Genomic DNA, 14530 nt, shown 5'->3' with positions numbered 1-14530 from the left:
GGCCGCATGCGCGCCTATAAGCAACATGGCCGTGCTGCCAGGCACCAACATGGCAACCAAAGCCCCGTTGCGCCCGGAAGCCCGAGAGAGCGCCAATAAAAAATATGTCCGTCGTTCTGCCAACACATAAGATGGATCTTTTTACAGCTTCAAAGCGAGCGCGAAACCGGAAATGACTTTTACGCCTAGCGCATTTCCCGGGATCTCTTTCCGGTTAGCCTTTGGGTGTCCGCGTGAGAATTGGATATTTCCTGGAACTCCGGCTGGGAGGTGCTCGTCCGCCGCGCCTGATTCGAGCGAGACTTGTTCAAGCTGAGGGTACAGGATGTCGGACACGTGGAGTTCTATCCAGGCCCACAAAAAGCAGCTGGACTCGCTGCGGGAGAGGCTGCAGCGGAGGCGGAAGCAGGACTCGGGGCATTTGGGTGAGGCGCGAGGCTGTCTCGGCCGATGCTAAACCGAGATGGGCGGGAGGGAACCCTGGAGAAAGAGACAGCTCTGGAGTCGGCGCCCTTCTCCAAGCGGCTATTTCTTTAACGCCTAGTGCATTGATACTCTCTTTCGCCCCTCAGCATCACTGACACTTCGCCCTCTTGCAGTAGTCGAGATTCCTTCCCACCCTGTGTTTTGATTCCTCCAGTTCGCTTTCCAGGGACTGACGCCAGGGCCGCCTGGGCCCCACCTTCGTTGCCCGGCTGATGCCCCTTAAGTCTATAAGAATGTCTCGTTTGCTAGGCCTCTCAGCTCTGTCCCTCGAAGCATCAAGTCCCCTCTTTTTGTTGCTCCCATGGCACTTTGTTCTCCCCTCGGTGATAGCGACTGTTTTGTAGTGGTTGTTTCTTTGTGACTGTGGGACCCTGAGAGCAAGCACCGAGCCTTGATATCCACAGGGCCCATTTCAGTGGCCCTCACTGAGTTGCACTCGCTGTTGCTAAATGAATAGAGGAACTGGTATTGTTTCAGTCATTTACATGCCGAGCAGGAATCTGAAAACATTTTTTAAAAAAACTTTTTCTCCCCTCCCGTTGCCCCGTGTGTCAGTCATAAAACGAAGGAACCTCAAAAGATTTTCAGTCCTACCTATCACCTGTTCCCAGCACGAACCGTGAATTATTTAAGGTCAATCTTGTCTTGATACATATCTGGTCCATGCACACATATTTTGGTCCCTGGAACTAGCAGATTCCCTGGCAGGACATTCACACCATAATAAATAAATAAACGTCTATTGAGTTTCTACAGTGTGCGTGAGTCTAGTTAGACGAAACTAAGTATGACATTGATCCTGCCCTCAAAGAGATTGATGCAATATTTTACATGTTAAATACCAAATGAATGATTCCACAATGAATACAGTAAAAGGAGAAGTTAGGAACGAGTTGGTTTGGTGAGTGAAGGCATCATGGAGGAGTTGGCACTTGGAATTTGGTTTTGACGACTATATAAGACTTATTAGAAGTTAAGAGGACAGGGTGAGTAGAGGAAGAAGTGCAAGACACATGATCAGGAATTATTATTAGTCAGGCATTGGAATTGTTACTGAATTACCCAAGAGGGAGAATATTTTCCTTCAATTCCTTTGACCTCTGGTTGTTGATCCAGTTTTCTCTATTTTTTCTTATTCTTTCATTTATTCTGTTTCTGAGCCTTGTATTTATGCATATCAATTTTAGACAATATAACAATGACATAACTATCACATAGACACGTGACCCAATTGCTTCTTATTTTATCATAAACTCTTACTGGGCTTAAGTATCTCAACTTTTTCAAAAACAGAATTTTGGAAGGAAATGATTAGAGGTTTGTCTGTTACATATATGTGTGTGTTCTTGAAAAACCTTACTTTCTGCAAAAGCCTGCATTTAAGATACAGAGCTTATAGAAGAAATAAGTTTAGAAGTCGTCTACTCAAAACCTATGTAACTTTGTTAGTAGAACCCTTACAGTATTCTGCTAAAATTACTAGCATAGTTAAATCTCCACTGGTGTCTTGACCTATAATGAAAGTCATTCCATCTCCATAGCCTATACCCTGGGATTCCTACTTTTCCTTCCAAACATTAGTCTGTTTTTGTTTAACCAAGGGAAATAACTACAGTTTCTTCATCTGGACTTGCAGCTTCCAAGATAGCTTAACATAGTGCAAAGTGTAGCACTTCTTGAAGCCACCAAACCAGCCATATGTATATATATATGTATACATACATACATATATATATATATATATTTAAAGGCATTTCTGTAGGATTCTGAGCTTTTTTTCTTAACATATTCATGTACTGCCAAAGAGTTTTCTGTGAGAGTATTTGCCCATGACCACTTCGAATATTAACATGATGAGAAAATCATTTGTGAACCAAGTTTTCCATGTTATTCTGATATTCTTATTTACCAATTACATATGAACTGATTCACATTGAATAAATACATTGTAGCAAAACAGATTGTACTTAGATAATATTTGAGAGAAGTCAGAGAAACTTTTGTTTAATGGAGCCTCTTTTAGAGGTCCATGGAGTGGTCATTGGGAAACCAGCAGTGGGATGTGGGCCCTCTAGGTAAGTTGCTCGATCAGTAGAAAAGAAGAGGGGCTGATGGTTCTATTCTTTTGTACCTAGAAACTCAATAGTTACTACATTTGGACACTAGATTAATCAACTTCACTATGTGTATTTCAATAAAAGGTAATGTATGTAGCCTTATTCTGTCCTCTCCGTATATTCTTCACATGGATAGCCTATCACTTTGTTTTAGTCTCCTGGGACTCTTTTGCAGTATAGAAAGATGCGACAGCCTTGGATGTGTGCATTTCTTCTAGGGATTTTTTTTTGGCGGGGAGTGGGGGAAATATTTATTTAATTTTAGTATGGAATAATTTGTTTTCCTTCAGCAGTGGCAATTTAAAAAGAGGACTTGAAAATTCAAGTAGTTGTTTCCTTTAACAAAATGATTTACAAAATTAATTTTTAAAAAACCATCTCAGTATACTACATCATTGACTACTTTGTGTCCAGCTATGTCTTTGTCATTTTTGTGAGAGATGACATCTATATGTAGTTTTGTTTGTTTTTTGGTTATACGCAGCATACTTTACACTTATCCATTTCTAAATTCATATTCTTTAGATGGATGATCTATTGTTCTTGGTCATTTTAAGTTCCTCTTCACTTTTTCATGGTTTTAACCTCACTTTGGTATTAACCAAACTTGGTGCCATACGCAAACCTAACCACTAGAGCCTCAATACTTTATCCAGGTCTTTGCTAAGCATGTTTAATAATTTTGACAAGATTGTAAAATTTGAATCCAAATATTCTTTTTGGTTATAACTATCTCTTAACTTGTATGTCTACCTAATAATATATGGTTAAGACTCCTAGTACATCCACCTAATAATATGATTAAGACTCCTATAAAAGTATTTTTGAAGTCGTGACTAAATATATGTTGTCTTGTGTCCTAGGGCTTTGTGAGGCCCTAGGTAAGGCAGGAGTAGGTAGAGATGAATCATACAAATTAATCCAGCCAGTACTGTTTTTTCAATTATTTTGATTTTTCCAAAGATATTTCTTTGAATGTTAAGAGTCTTAGGAACATATTGTAAAACACACTTTACTAGTTTATTAATCAGATTGGTATGTAAGATATAACACAAGGCTTGGTTAAAGTTCATATCACTCTTTTTTTTCTCACAGGAAATAAAAATTTTCATACCACACCTTGGTTTTTATAGCATTATTGAAATCTGATATTTAATTGTTTACTACTGACCTCAGTGTTAGAAGACAAGGATATTAAACGAATGAATGCAAAATAGTATGGACAAAGAATCTGTTGGGAGCTCTTTGTTAACTAGGCATTTTTAAAGTACAACTTTTTAAAAAATTGTGTCAAAGTATGCTACATAAAACTTACCATTTTAACCATTTGTAAGTATACAGTTCAGTAATGTGAATTGGATTCACATTGTTGGGCAACCAATCTTCAGAACTTTTTCATCTTGCAAAACTGAAACTCTACCTATTAAACAGTTCCATATCCTCCTTTCCCCCCAGTTCCTAGCAACCATCATTCTACTTTCTGTTTCTATCATTTGATTACTAGATACCCCATAGAAATGGAATCATAATAAAGCCTTTGTCTTTTTATGACTGGCTTATTTCACTTAGCATAATGTCCTCAAGGGTCATCCATGTCATAGCATTTGTCAGAATTTCCTTTTTAAGGCTGAATATTCCGTTGTATATCTATACCACATTTTGTTTATCCATTTATTCATCGGTGGACGTTTGGGTTTCTACCTTTTAACTATTGTGAATAATGCTGCTTTCAAAAATTTTAGTTAATATACCCAGAAGTGGAAATGCTGGATCATATGGCACAGGTTTCCTCTCCACTATCCAAAAATAGAGTGTTCTTATGAAACTTTTTGTAAGCTGAAATGGCATAAAGCAAAGAAGCAATTACCTTAGGATACATCACGCTCTCACCTTTTTTCATAAAAGCAAAAACCCTCTTTGGATTTCTTTCATTTAGCAAGAATAGGTACTAAGGAAGGTCTTTTCGTAGAAGCAAAGTAGTAAAAGCAAACTTTCAAAAAGCAAGGGATTCCTGTAATTCTATTTTCAATTTTTTGAGGAACCAGCAAACTTTTTCGTAAAGTACAGCTTTTTGTAATGAAGATTATTACCTTAAATAACTCTTCTTTTTAATTGAAACAAAATACACTTGGCCAAGTTTAGCACATGGTAAATATGTGAACTGCTCAGTGTATTCATCTGTGAGACTGAAGATGTGCATATAGATGTTAATATATTTTGGAGGTCAGCAAATTAGTAAGCTGGCCATATTTTTATATCTTCCAGCTAATACTTTGTTTATATGCAGTGGAGCTCTTAACTAAAGAATAAACTCAAGTATTATGTATTACTTTGCTAAACCCAACACATATAATTTTTATTAGATTAGAAACAGTGTCAGCATTGTTACTAGCATAGTGTAAGTAGTCAGTAAATGTACTGAACAAATACTTTCTGAAGGAGTTGGAACCCAGCTGTTCTTAATCCTTTTCTGGACAATAGACCATATTAAGAATGATAAAACATTGGCATCTCTTCCCAAAATATGTGTGTGTACATATTATTATTCACATGTAAAGATTTGCATGTGACTTCAGGGAATTCAGAGTGGCTAAAGCCCATCCATAAATAAATTACATTAATTAGCTGTTAACTTTTCCCACAACATTAAACATGAACCCCTTCCTTCCAATAACCTTAAAAGAGGTATTTTCAGCTCCAGTGTCCTGATTGTCATAAAAAGAAAACTCCCAGGAGGTGTTACTAACATAAGGATCCATGACTAGAATCACATCACCAGGTTGTATTTTAAAAAAGCAGTATTAAAACAAGTGATTAGTCAAGTTGCCAAAGAGAAAAAAAAAAATCTAGTTCTAGAGACTGAAAATGTATGTTAAAGTGGTTCCTTTTATATAAACTTGTTACTTTAAGAAAAATTATAAATTACTCAAAGAACATCTAAATTCTGTTACAAGAAAGCGAAAACTCTAAAAAGTGTTCATATGATTACATTCTTGATAGTATCAATAGGTTAATTATAAAAAGCCCACTTTCTTGAGCCACAATGAAGTATACAGATGTTGTATTATAAAGTTGTACACCTGAAACTTACATAATATTATTAACCAGTGTTACCCCAATATATTTAATTTTTTAAAAAGCACATTTCAGTTTATTGACCCTAAAATTGGAGCAAAATCAGTCTTTTTCTTAGAGATAATGTCTGATAGAGTGTATAAAGTCTAGAATAAAAAAAAGTCTTTTAGAAATAGCAAATAACATTTATATGAGAAGTTGGTAGGAAAGAAATCAAGAGCGTTAACATCTAACCAAATTTATTGTTATTTTAAATATGATAATAGCAAATGTAACTGTCAAGTGGGTTTTTTTTTTTTTTTTTTCATTGAACTGTTAGCTCCTTGGCTGTATTTAAAATAAACTCAGAAAATGTTTATCAAAAAAATAATGTGGTATTGCATATTTAAGCCAAGTGTCTCAAGAACCACTTTTTTGTGTGTGTGGCAGTGAATAAGTATATTCCCAAACATAGTTTTCATTAGATTACATTAATAAGAATGTTTCTGAAGTACTGATTGAAAATTTGAAATCATGGAAGTAAATGCTCAGTAATTTGACATTTATTTTAATGATAGCACTCATTTTCTTGTAAGAAATGTGGGCAAGAAATGAGCAAAATATGCAAAATCGAGACGTAACAGGTTTCCAGAGAAGACATACAGATAACTAGCAGGTATATGAAAAGGTATTTAACATCACCAATCATCAGGAAAATGCAAATCACAGTCATAATGAGATATTAACTTCATACTTGTTAGGATGGCTATTATTTAAAAATTAAAAGAATGTGTTGGTAAAGACAATAGCCATTATAAAAGACAGTATGTAGGTTCCTCAAAAAATGAAAAATAGAATTGCCATATGATCCAGCAATCCTGCTTTTGTGTACTCAAAAGAATTAAAATCAGGATACCTGCGCACCCATGTTCGCTGCAGCATTACTCTCAATAGCCAGGATATGTAAACAACCTAAATGTTCATCGGTAGATGAATGGATAAAGAAAATGTGGAATATATATACAATGGAATATTACTCAGCCATAAAAGGATCCTGCCAGAGTGGACCTAGAAGACATTATACTAAGTGAAATAGACAAAGACAAATACTGTATAATCTCACTTAGATGATAATTGAGATGTAGAATCTAAAATAGATATGGAGAGTAGAATGGTGATTGCTAGGGAATGGAGGATGGGGGTAAATGGGGAGGTGATGGTCAAAGGGTACATAGTTTGTTATGTGAAAAAAGTAAGTTCTAGAGATCTACTATATAGCATAATGTCTATAGCTAACAAATCGTATATTTAAAAATTTTCTAAGAGGGTATATCTTACAGTAAATGATCTTACCACACACACAAATAATAATAAAGGCAGCAGAAGGAAACTTAGGGAGGTGATATATTTATGGCCTTGTTGGTGGTGATTGGTTTCATGGGTGTGTATAATTTTCTCCAAAGTCATTGAGTTGTATACATTAAATATGTACAGCTTTTTACACGTCAATCATACTTCAAAGTAGTTAAAAAAAATGTAATAGGGATTTTTCTATAGGGAGCTTAGTCCTTTATTAATAAAATAAAACTCATACTAAGGACAACAGCATATTACAAGGCGCCTGGCACAAAGTTTGAACATAAGTGTGGGGGGATGGGTAATTTATGGCTTACCTAAAATATTAAAAATTTCAAAACTACACAACAATATGCTAAGTATTGACTTAAAATCTGTAGATAAATCTACATCTTCATTTAGCTTGTTTCTGTTATCAGAACCTTGAGATAAATAGCTTACATAATTTACTCCCTTTGGCATACTTTATGAGTTTTACAGGTCAATATATAATGTATAAAACAATTTGTGGATATAATGCCTGAAATCTTAATTTTAAAATACTTTGTGTTTTTTATGCCTTATTAATGATATTTATCATTGATTGTGCTTAGGTTGCTTAATGAAATAAATTCGGTTACTTCAAAAAAATTTAAAACTTGACTGATAATGTAAATTGTAATTGGAGTATTTTAGCTTAAATTTATTAGACTTGTAGAATCTCTGAATTGCAAGAGACTTCTGTAGTCTTCCAAGTAAGCTGTCACTCCTATTTCTTACATAATTCTTTTACTTTAGGTCAGTTGCTCTCAAACTCTTTCTTATTTAGACCTTCAAAGTGCTTCCATGACCCTTCCATGTGTACAGCACCTTTGCCAAAACAAAACAAGGAACTTTTATCATTTCATCTGGCACAGGTTCTAGTCTCTTAGCAAATAAAGGAATCACAAGTAAGCAAGGTGAAGAAAGTTATGTCAATTATATAACATTTCCAGCTAACATAGAGTTTATTTTCCAAATAGTGCATAACTTATTTTTATAAAATTTAACTGTTCAGCAAGGTATTTGGTGTAGTACAGTTCCATTGTCCTTGGAATTTCTGAGTCAAATTTCACTAAAGTCAGTTCCATTAGAATGGAAATTTCTAAGTAACCAAAATATTTCTAAATGTAAAATAATGGGTCACTTATAATACTTAATTTAGCAGAATTTCCTGAGAATTTAATATTTTATTTGTATTTTAACTAAATAATCACAGATATTAAGCTTTCCCAAAGGTCATACTTTGTCCTAATTTTAGTTTCTCAAGTCTTATTAAGGTTGTGTTGGCTATTCAGCTTGTGAAGCATTAGAGTAGGTAATAAAAATAGGAAGTATAATCTAGTGACCAGGGCTTCAGCAAAGTTTTTAAAATTTTTGTGTTTGATTTAAAGGTCACACCATTCTAACCTCCAACACTTCCATTTTGATGTCCAGTAGCCTTAATTCATAAGGCTACTCCATTCCTCAAAAAAACCTAATCATGGTTTAGGTTGTTGAAAATATTTCTGGCTTTTAAATTCAGGTTGATTATATCAGTGTCATTTAGAGCGACTTGAATGGAGATGATATAGACACTTCTATCTACTATACCACTAATTTATTTCCTTTGAAGCACAGCAAGGACAAGGAATTAGGAAAACACCTCTTATTCAATAGAAGACTGAGGGTTATCTTGGCAAAGCAGTGAATACTTGAGTATGATTGAGGAAAAGTTATCTAGTGCTAAATGTGGTCAGAGGATTTCCTGCATGAAATGAAAGAACTGTCCTATGAATGCTGGAGAATTTGACTTCTGAGGAATATATAGACTGACAGTGGTTGCCCTTTTGCGTTTTCACTTCTCTTCACTCCTAGATCTACGGAATCCAGAGGCAGCACTGTCTCCGACCTTCCGCAGTGACAGCCCAGTGCCTGCTGCACCTACTTCTGGTAGCTCTAAGCCCAGCACAGCTTCAGCAGTTCCTGAATTAGCTACAGACCCTGAATTAGAGAAGAAGTTGCTACACCACCTCTCCGATCTAGCCCTAACATTGCCCACTGATGCTGTGTCCATCCGTCTTGCCATCTCCACGGTAACGGCCAGATAAGTCAGGTTTGGGATCTACCACTTTTCCTCAGTTCATGGTCAGTGTCTTATTCCCTCCCCTCCTTCCCTAGCCAGATGCCCCTGCTACTCAAGATGGAGTGGAAAGCCTCCTACAGAAGTTTGCAGCTCAGGAGTTGATAGAAGTAAAGCGAGGTCTCCTACAAGATGATGCACATCCCACTCTTGTGACCTATGCCGATCATTCCAAGCTTTCCGCCATGATGGGCGCTGTGGCAGAAAAGAAGGGCCCTGGGGAGGTAACAGGGACTATCACAGGGCAGAAGCGGCGTGCAGAACAGGACTCGACCACAGTAGCTGCCTTTGCTGGCTCTTTGGCCTCTGGTCTGGCCTCTTCAGCATCAGAAGCAGCCAAGGAGCCAACCAAGAAATCGAGGAAACATGCTGCATCAGATGTTGATCTGGAGATAGAAAGCCTTCTGAATCAACAGTCTACTAAAGAACAACAGAGCAAGAAGGTGGGGGCAGATGGAAATGCTTTTACACATATACTTTGAATTGTACCTTGGGTTGAGAGAAATTTACTCTTAGGGCAAGGAGCAGTTATTAGAATTGAAGGTTTAGAGCAGTGGTTCTCAACTAGGGATGATTTTGCTCCCCTCTCTCCTGCCGAGGACATTTGGCAATATCTGAAGATGTTTCTGGTTGTCACACACAGGAGTGCTACAGACATCTAGTGGGTAGAGGCAAGGGATGCTGCTAAGCATCCTACAGTCCTAGTAGGGCAGCCCCTACACAACAAAGGATTATCCAGCCCAAAATGTCAATAATGCCAATGTCAAAAAAATAATTTAGAGAATCTTTATCATTAGATCTGTTTGGAAGAATCATGTGATCAAAAGAAGAGTTATCCAAATAACAGAAATAGAGGGAGATGAATGAAGATGAATACTGTAAGATAGTCATATGACCAATAATTATGGAAATTGATTAAACAATGTGAATTGACAATACAGCAGGTCCTCGAATAATGTTTTGTTCAAAGTCATTTTGTTATAAGAATGAGACGCTGTAGGAACTTAACTCTTTATGTCAATTGGCCTATGGTAAAATTGGTTTCTTTATACATCATTGTGCTTAAAGTCACAAATCCTATTGATGACGTTAAGAGAGAACTTACTGTTTAGTGGTTGAGTATAAAATATTGGACACACATGAGTTCTCATCTGTTTGCTACTTATAGCTGTGTGATTTTGAACAAGTTAATTAACTTCTCTTGAGCCTTAGTCTTCTTATCTTTAACGCAAGGAAAACTAGAGTACCCTCCCTTATAGAATTGTTGCATAGACTCTGAGCTAAATAGTAAAGTGCTTGCGCTTTTCCTTTGTTTGGTACCTAATAAATATAAGTGGTTTTAGTGGGCATTATTGTCAAGTGGAATTTATAGAGGTGGTTTAAGGGCTCATTTTATCTACAAACCCTTTTTAGTCCAAGAATTCTTCTGTCACAGGTCAGTCAGGAGATCCTAGAGCTATTAAATACTACAACAGCCAAGGAACAATCCATTGTTGAAAAGTTTCGGTCACGAGGTCGGGCCCAAGTGCAAGAGTTTTGTGACTATGGAACCAAGGAGGAGTGCATGAAAGCCAGTGATGCTGATCGGCCATGTCGCAAGCTGCACTTCAGGTCTCGGGAGTGGGGGGGCGGCGGTCATGAATCTCCAAGAAGCTGCCATTCCTTTTCTGCACATTCCTTCTAGTCTTTGGGGTTATATCTTTAATCCTGTTATTTAATGGTTTTAATATGGTTTGTCTAAGATCTCTAGACTCTGAAGGTATACTTTTATAAGTAGTGTTCTGTGGGAAGGGAGTACTCCCAAAAAGATGCGAGGTTTTTTTTTTAATGCCCCTTTCTTCTTGCAATGGCAAGGCATCTCTGTCTCTGAGCCCCAGTGAATGTGGAATGAGGATGATGTTAGGAGAAATAGGACCCAAGGCTCTTAGGTCAGTGTTTTATACTGCTATAACCAGCAAGCTTCCTTCCTTCCTGTCGTAAGATAAGGAAATTATGTCTTTGCTCAGAGAGGAATTAAAACTCCTTTAGTGTGATTTATGGATTTCCATGTCATCTGCCTACCCCTTCTCTGAAAACTCTTGGAGGAAGCTCTGATGATAAAATTGGTAGAGGGTAAAAGACAGGAAATTTTAAAATAGTTTAGACCTTGAACTGTGGGATCTAACTCTGGAATATCATCTTGATTCTGATTCTCCCTTTTTATTTTCCCAGGCGAATTATCAATAAACACACTGATGAGTCATTAGGTGACTGCTCTTTCCTTAACACATGTTTCCACATGGATACCTGCAAATATGTTCACTATGAAATTGATGCTTGCATGGATTCTGAGGCTCCTGGGAGCAAAGATCATACACCAAGCCAGGAGCTTGCTCTTACACAGAGTGTTGGAGGTGACTCCAGTGCAGATCGACTCTTCCCACCTCAGGTACTGTCAGCTCAGAAAACTTTTCTCAGTTTAGGATTTGTATCTGAGTAGGGCAGCCATACAGATAGGAAAGCAGGACATAATCAGTAATTTGTCTTGCTGATTGGGAATGGAATGGGATAGATATGCTCATGAGGGAGTAGGAAAATCAAATGGAAAAGAGGGAATGGGGCCATGAATCAGAGTGAGTAAAAGAAGATGACCAAATACCACCTCATGCAGTGGATCTGTTGTGATATCCGCTACCTGGACGTCAGTATCTTGGGCAAGTTTGCAGTTGTGATGGCTGATCCACCCTGGGATATTCACATGGAGCTGCCCTATGGGACCCTGACAGATGATGAGATGCGCAGGCTCAACATACCAGTACTGCAGGATGATGGCTTTCTCTTCCTCTGGGTCACAGGCAGGTAATGCAGTTCAAAGATATGTAGTTATGGGCAGATATAGTACAGAGTGAGTACTGGGTGGGGATAAAATCCTGGGTTTTCCTAGCCATGCTATAAATATATGATTGAGTGAGCTTTTTTTTCTACTGAGATTTAGAGCCTGTTTATAACAGAAATTATACCTTGAATTCTGTTTAAAGGTAAGGCCATTGAAGATATATTTTCTTTCCATTCTTAGATCCACCCTGTTGCCCAAATGGTGTCTTGCATGTAAATGTTCACTGAATGTCTACTGAAAACACTTAGCTATCTTGAAGGGAGGAAAAAAATATGGACATAGAAGTATCTCTTTATCCCTTATTTCTAGGGCCATGGAGTTGGGCAGAGAATGTCTGAATCTCTGGGGGTAAGTAGCAATCATTGTGTTGCTTTCTTTTTAGAGAAATAAATATGTAATTGCTATAGTTGAGAAATATGTCCTGTTTTTTTAGAGTATTCCTTTTGATTTCTTGCCTCTGTAGATGGTACTGTTCATAAACTGTAAAAGCCTAATTAAGCTCTAGTTCTCTTTTTTATGCCCCACAGTTATGAACGGGTAGATGAAATTATCTGGGTGAAGACAAATCAACTGCAACGCATCATTCGGACAGGCCGTACAGGTCATTGGTTGAACCATGGGAAGGAACACTGCTTGGTGAGCAGCAGTGGGGCTCAATTCATTAGGTGGAAAAAGACAAATTGTTTGATTTTTTATTGAGAAAAAAGTTCACATGCTGGGGATTCATAAGGTAATTTGTTCTCTATGGTGAGCAGGTTGGTGTTAAAGGAAATCCCCAAGGCTTCAACCAGGGTCTGGATTGTGATGTGATCGTAGCTGAGGTATGTGTTTTCTCAGGCATCCAAGGTTTTCACATTTTAATTGGTATAGTTATTCATGTCAAGTATATTCTTATCCCAAGTTCTCTCATTTGGATCATAAACATAAATGGAAAGGGCTAGAATTGCAATTTTGGGTAACTTAAAAGCAGCTAGAGCCTTTATTTCCTAGGTTCGTTCCACTAGTCATAAACCAGATGAAATCTATGGCATGATTGAGAGACTATCCCCTGGCACTCGCAAGATTGAGTTATTTGGACGACCACACAATGTGCAGCCCAACTGGTAAGGTGATCAGAGACCATGCTTGCCCCAAGGGCAAAACTGTTTATAGTTAAGGACAGAAGTTAGTACACCTTCACCTCATATTCTAGTAGTCTGTAAGTGGGATTCATAAGCCACTTATGCTTACATTTAAACTGTTTTACAGGATTCTGCAACAATGGAAATACAACAGGTTTTAGGACTCAAACTACTGCTCTCTAGGGTTTCTTCTCTTAAGCAACCCAAAGAGCTTCCTCAGTTATTGTAGTGATGTTTTGAATCTGCCCCCTTGTGGTTTAAGAATCTGTTAAATCTGTCAATAATTTTAATATATTTCATCCTGTTAGTAGAGCTTTAAAAGACATGCTGCTAGCAATTTACTTATCCTAAGAATACTCACTGGCACCAACAACTTTGTGAAGTAGGCCTGGTTAGCCATCAGTTATTAATGCTTAAGTAATACAGGTACTGCCTGTTTTAACACCAGAATCTGTGCTCTCAATTCCTAACCAGTCATGCTACCCTATATGATACTAATATTAAAGTCTTTTAAAATTAATTGGCATGAATATTCGATGAGACAATAGGCAGTCTTAACAAAAGGTATGCATCATTTAACAATATTAAGCCTTTTAATTCCAGGATTTTTGGTTTGCCCCATCTTTCCCCTTGCTTCAGGATCACCCTTGGAAACCAACTGGATGGGATCCACCTACTAGACCCAGATGTGGTTGCCCGGTTCAAGCAAAGGTATCCAGATGGTATCATCTCTAAACCTAAAAATCTCTAGAAGCACTTTGTCACAGAGATAAGCATCCATAGCCATGGCTCTGCAGGCAGCACCTGAAGAGTAATATTTGTACAATAGCATTTTTCCTTATTTAAATAAAAGTTTATATTGTAATTGGGATTTGGAGGTCAAATTTTGGCTTTGCCACTTAACAGTGTGTAATCTATGTAACTCATCTCTCAGTATGATTCTTGACACATAAACTGGGAATATTATTCACCTCATGGGTTGATGTAAGGATTCAAACTAAATGAATGCATGGAAAGCATTAATGTGTTGATTATACAGTACAGGATCAAAGTGATTAGCAGTTAGTACTATATAAACATAGTAATCAAGAAGGGGGTTCTCTGGGACAGCATTTCTCAAGGTGAGATTTGCGTTTCACTTAAGGTCGGCATCACTAGGGCTATCATGTTCTAAATATTTCTGTTATGCTATGTGGCATTGCCAGTCTCTCTCTTATTCTTTAGCTTGTTTCCAAGAAAAATGAAGTAAGTACATTTTAGATTAAATAAGTACCTAGGATGTGCAGAGAATTAACCTATACATATTATGTAAGTGAAAACACCTCTGGCTCATCTTTTAGAAGATATTTCATCAAACAGAAGTGAACACATCTTTAGACTT

At 37.3% G+C, this 14530-nt stretch overlaps 1 protein-coding gene across 1 annotated transcript; it reads left to right on the top strand.

The window, feature by feature from the left end:
* Window positions 1-205: 205 nt before the first annotated feature.
* On the top strand, window positions 206-14020 carry METTL3 (methyltransferase 3, N6-adenosine-methyltransferase complex catalytic subunit). Its single transcript, XM_039869884.1, has 11 exons — window positions 206-425; window positions 8889-9106; window positions 9192-9596; window positions 10589-10764; window positions 11365-11581; window positions 11804-11991; window positions 12338-12376; window positions 12556-12664; window positions 12784-12849; window positions 13019-13131; window positions 13789-14020. The coding sequence occupies exons 1-11, from the start codon at window positions 326-328 to the stop codon at window positions 13898-13900; spliced, it is 1743 nt and encodes a 580-aa protein (XP_039725818.1). The 5' UTR covers window positions 206-325; the 3' UTR covers window positions 13901-14020.
* The last annotated feature ends 510 nt before the right edge of the window (window positions 14021-14530 follow it).

Source organism: Pteropus medius, unplaced genomic scaffold (assembly GCF_902729225.1).
Source record: "Pteropus medius unplaced genomic scaffold, Ma_sr-lr_union100, whole genome shotgun sequence".
Taxonomy (NCBI): Eukaryota; Metazoa; Chordata; class Mammalia; order Chiroptera; family Pteropodidae; genus Pteropus; species Pteropus medius.
This window is presented reverse-complemented; position numbering and strand designations above follow the sequence as displayed.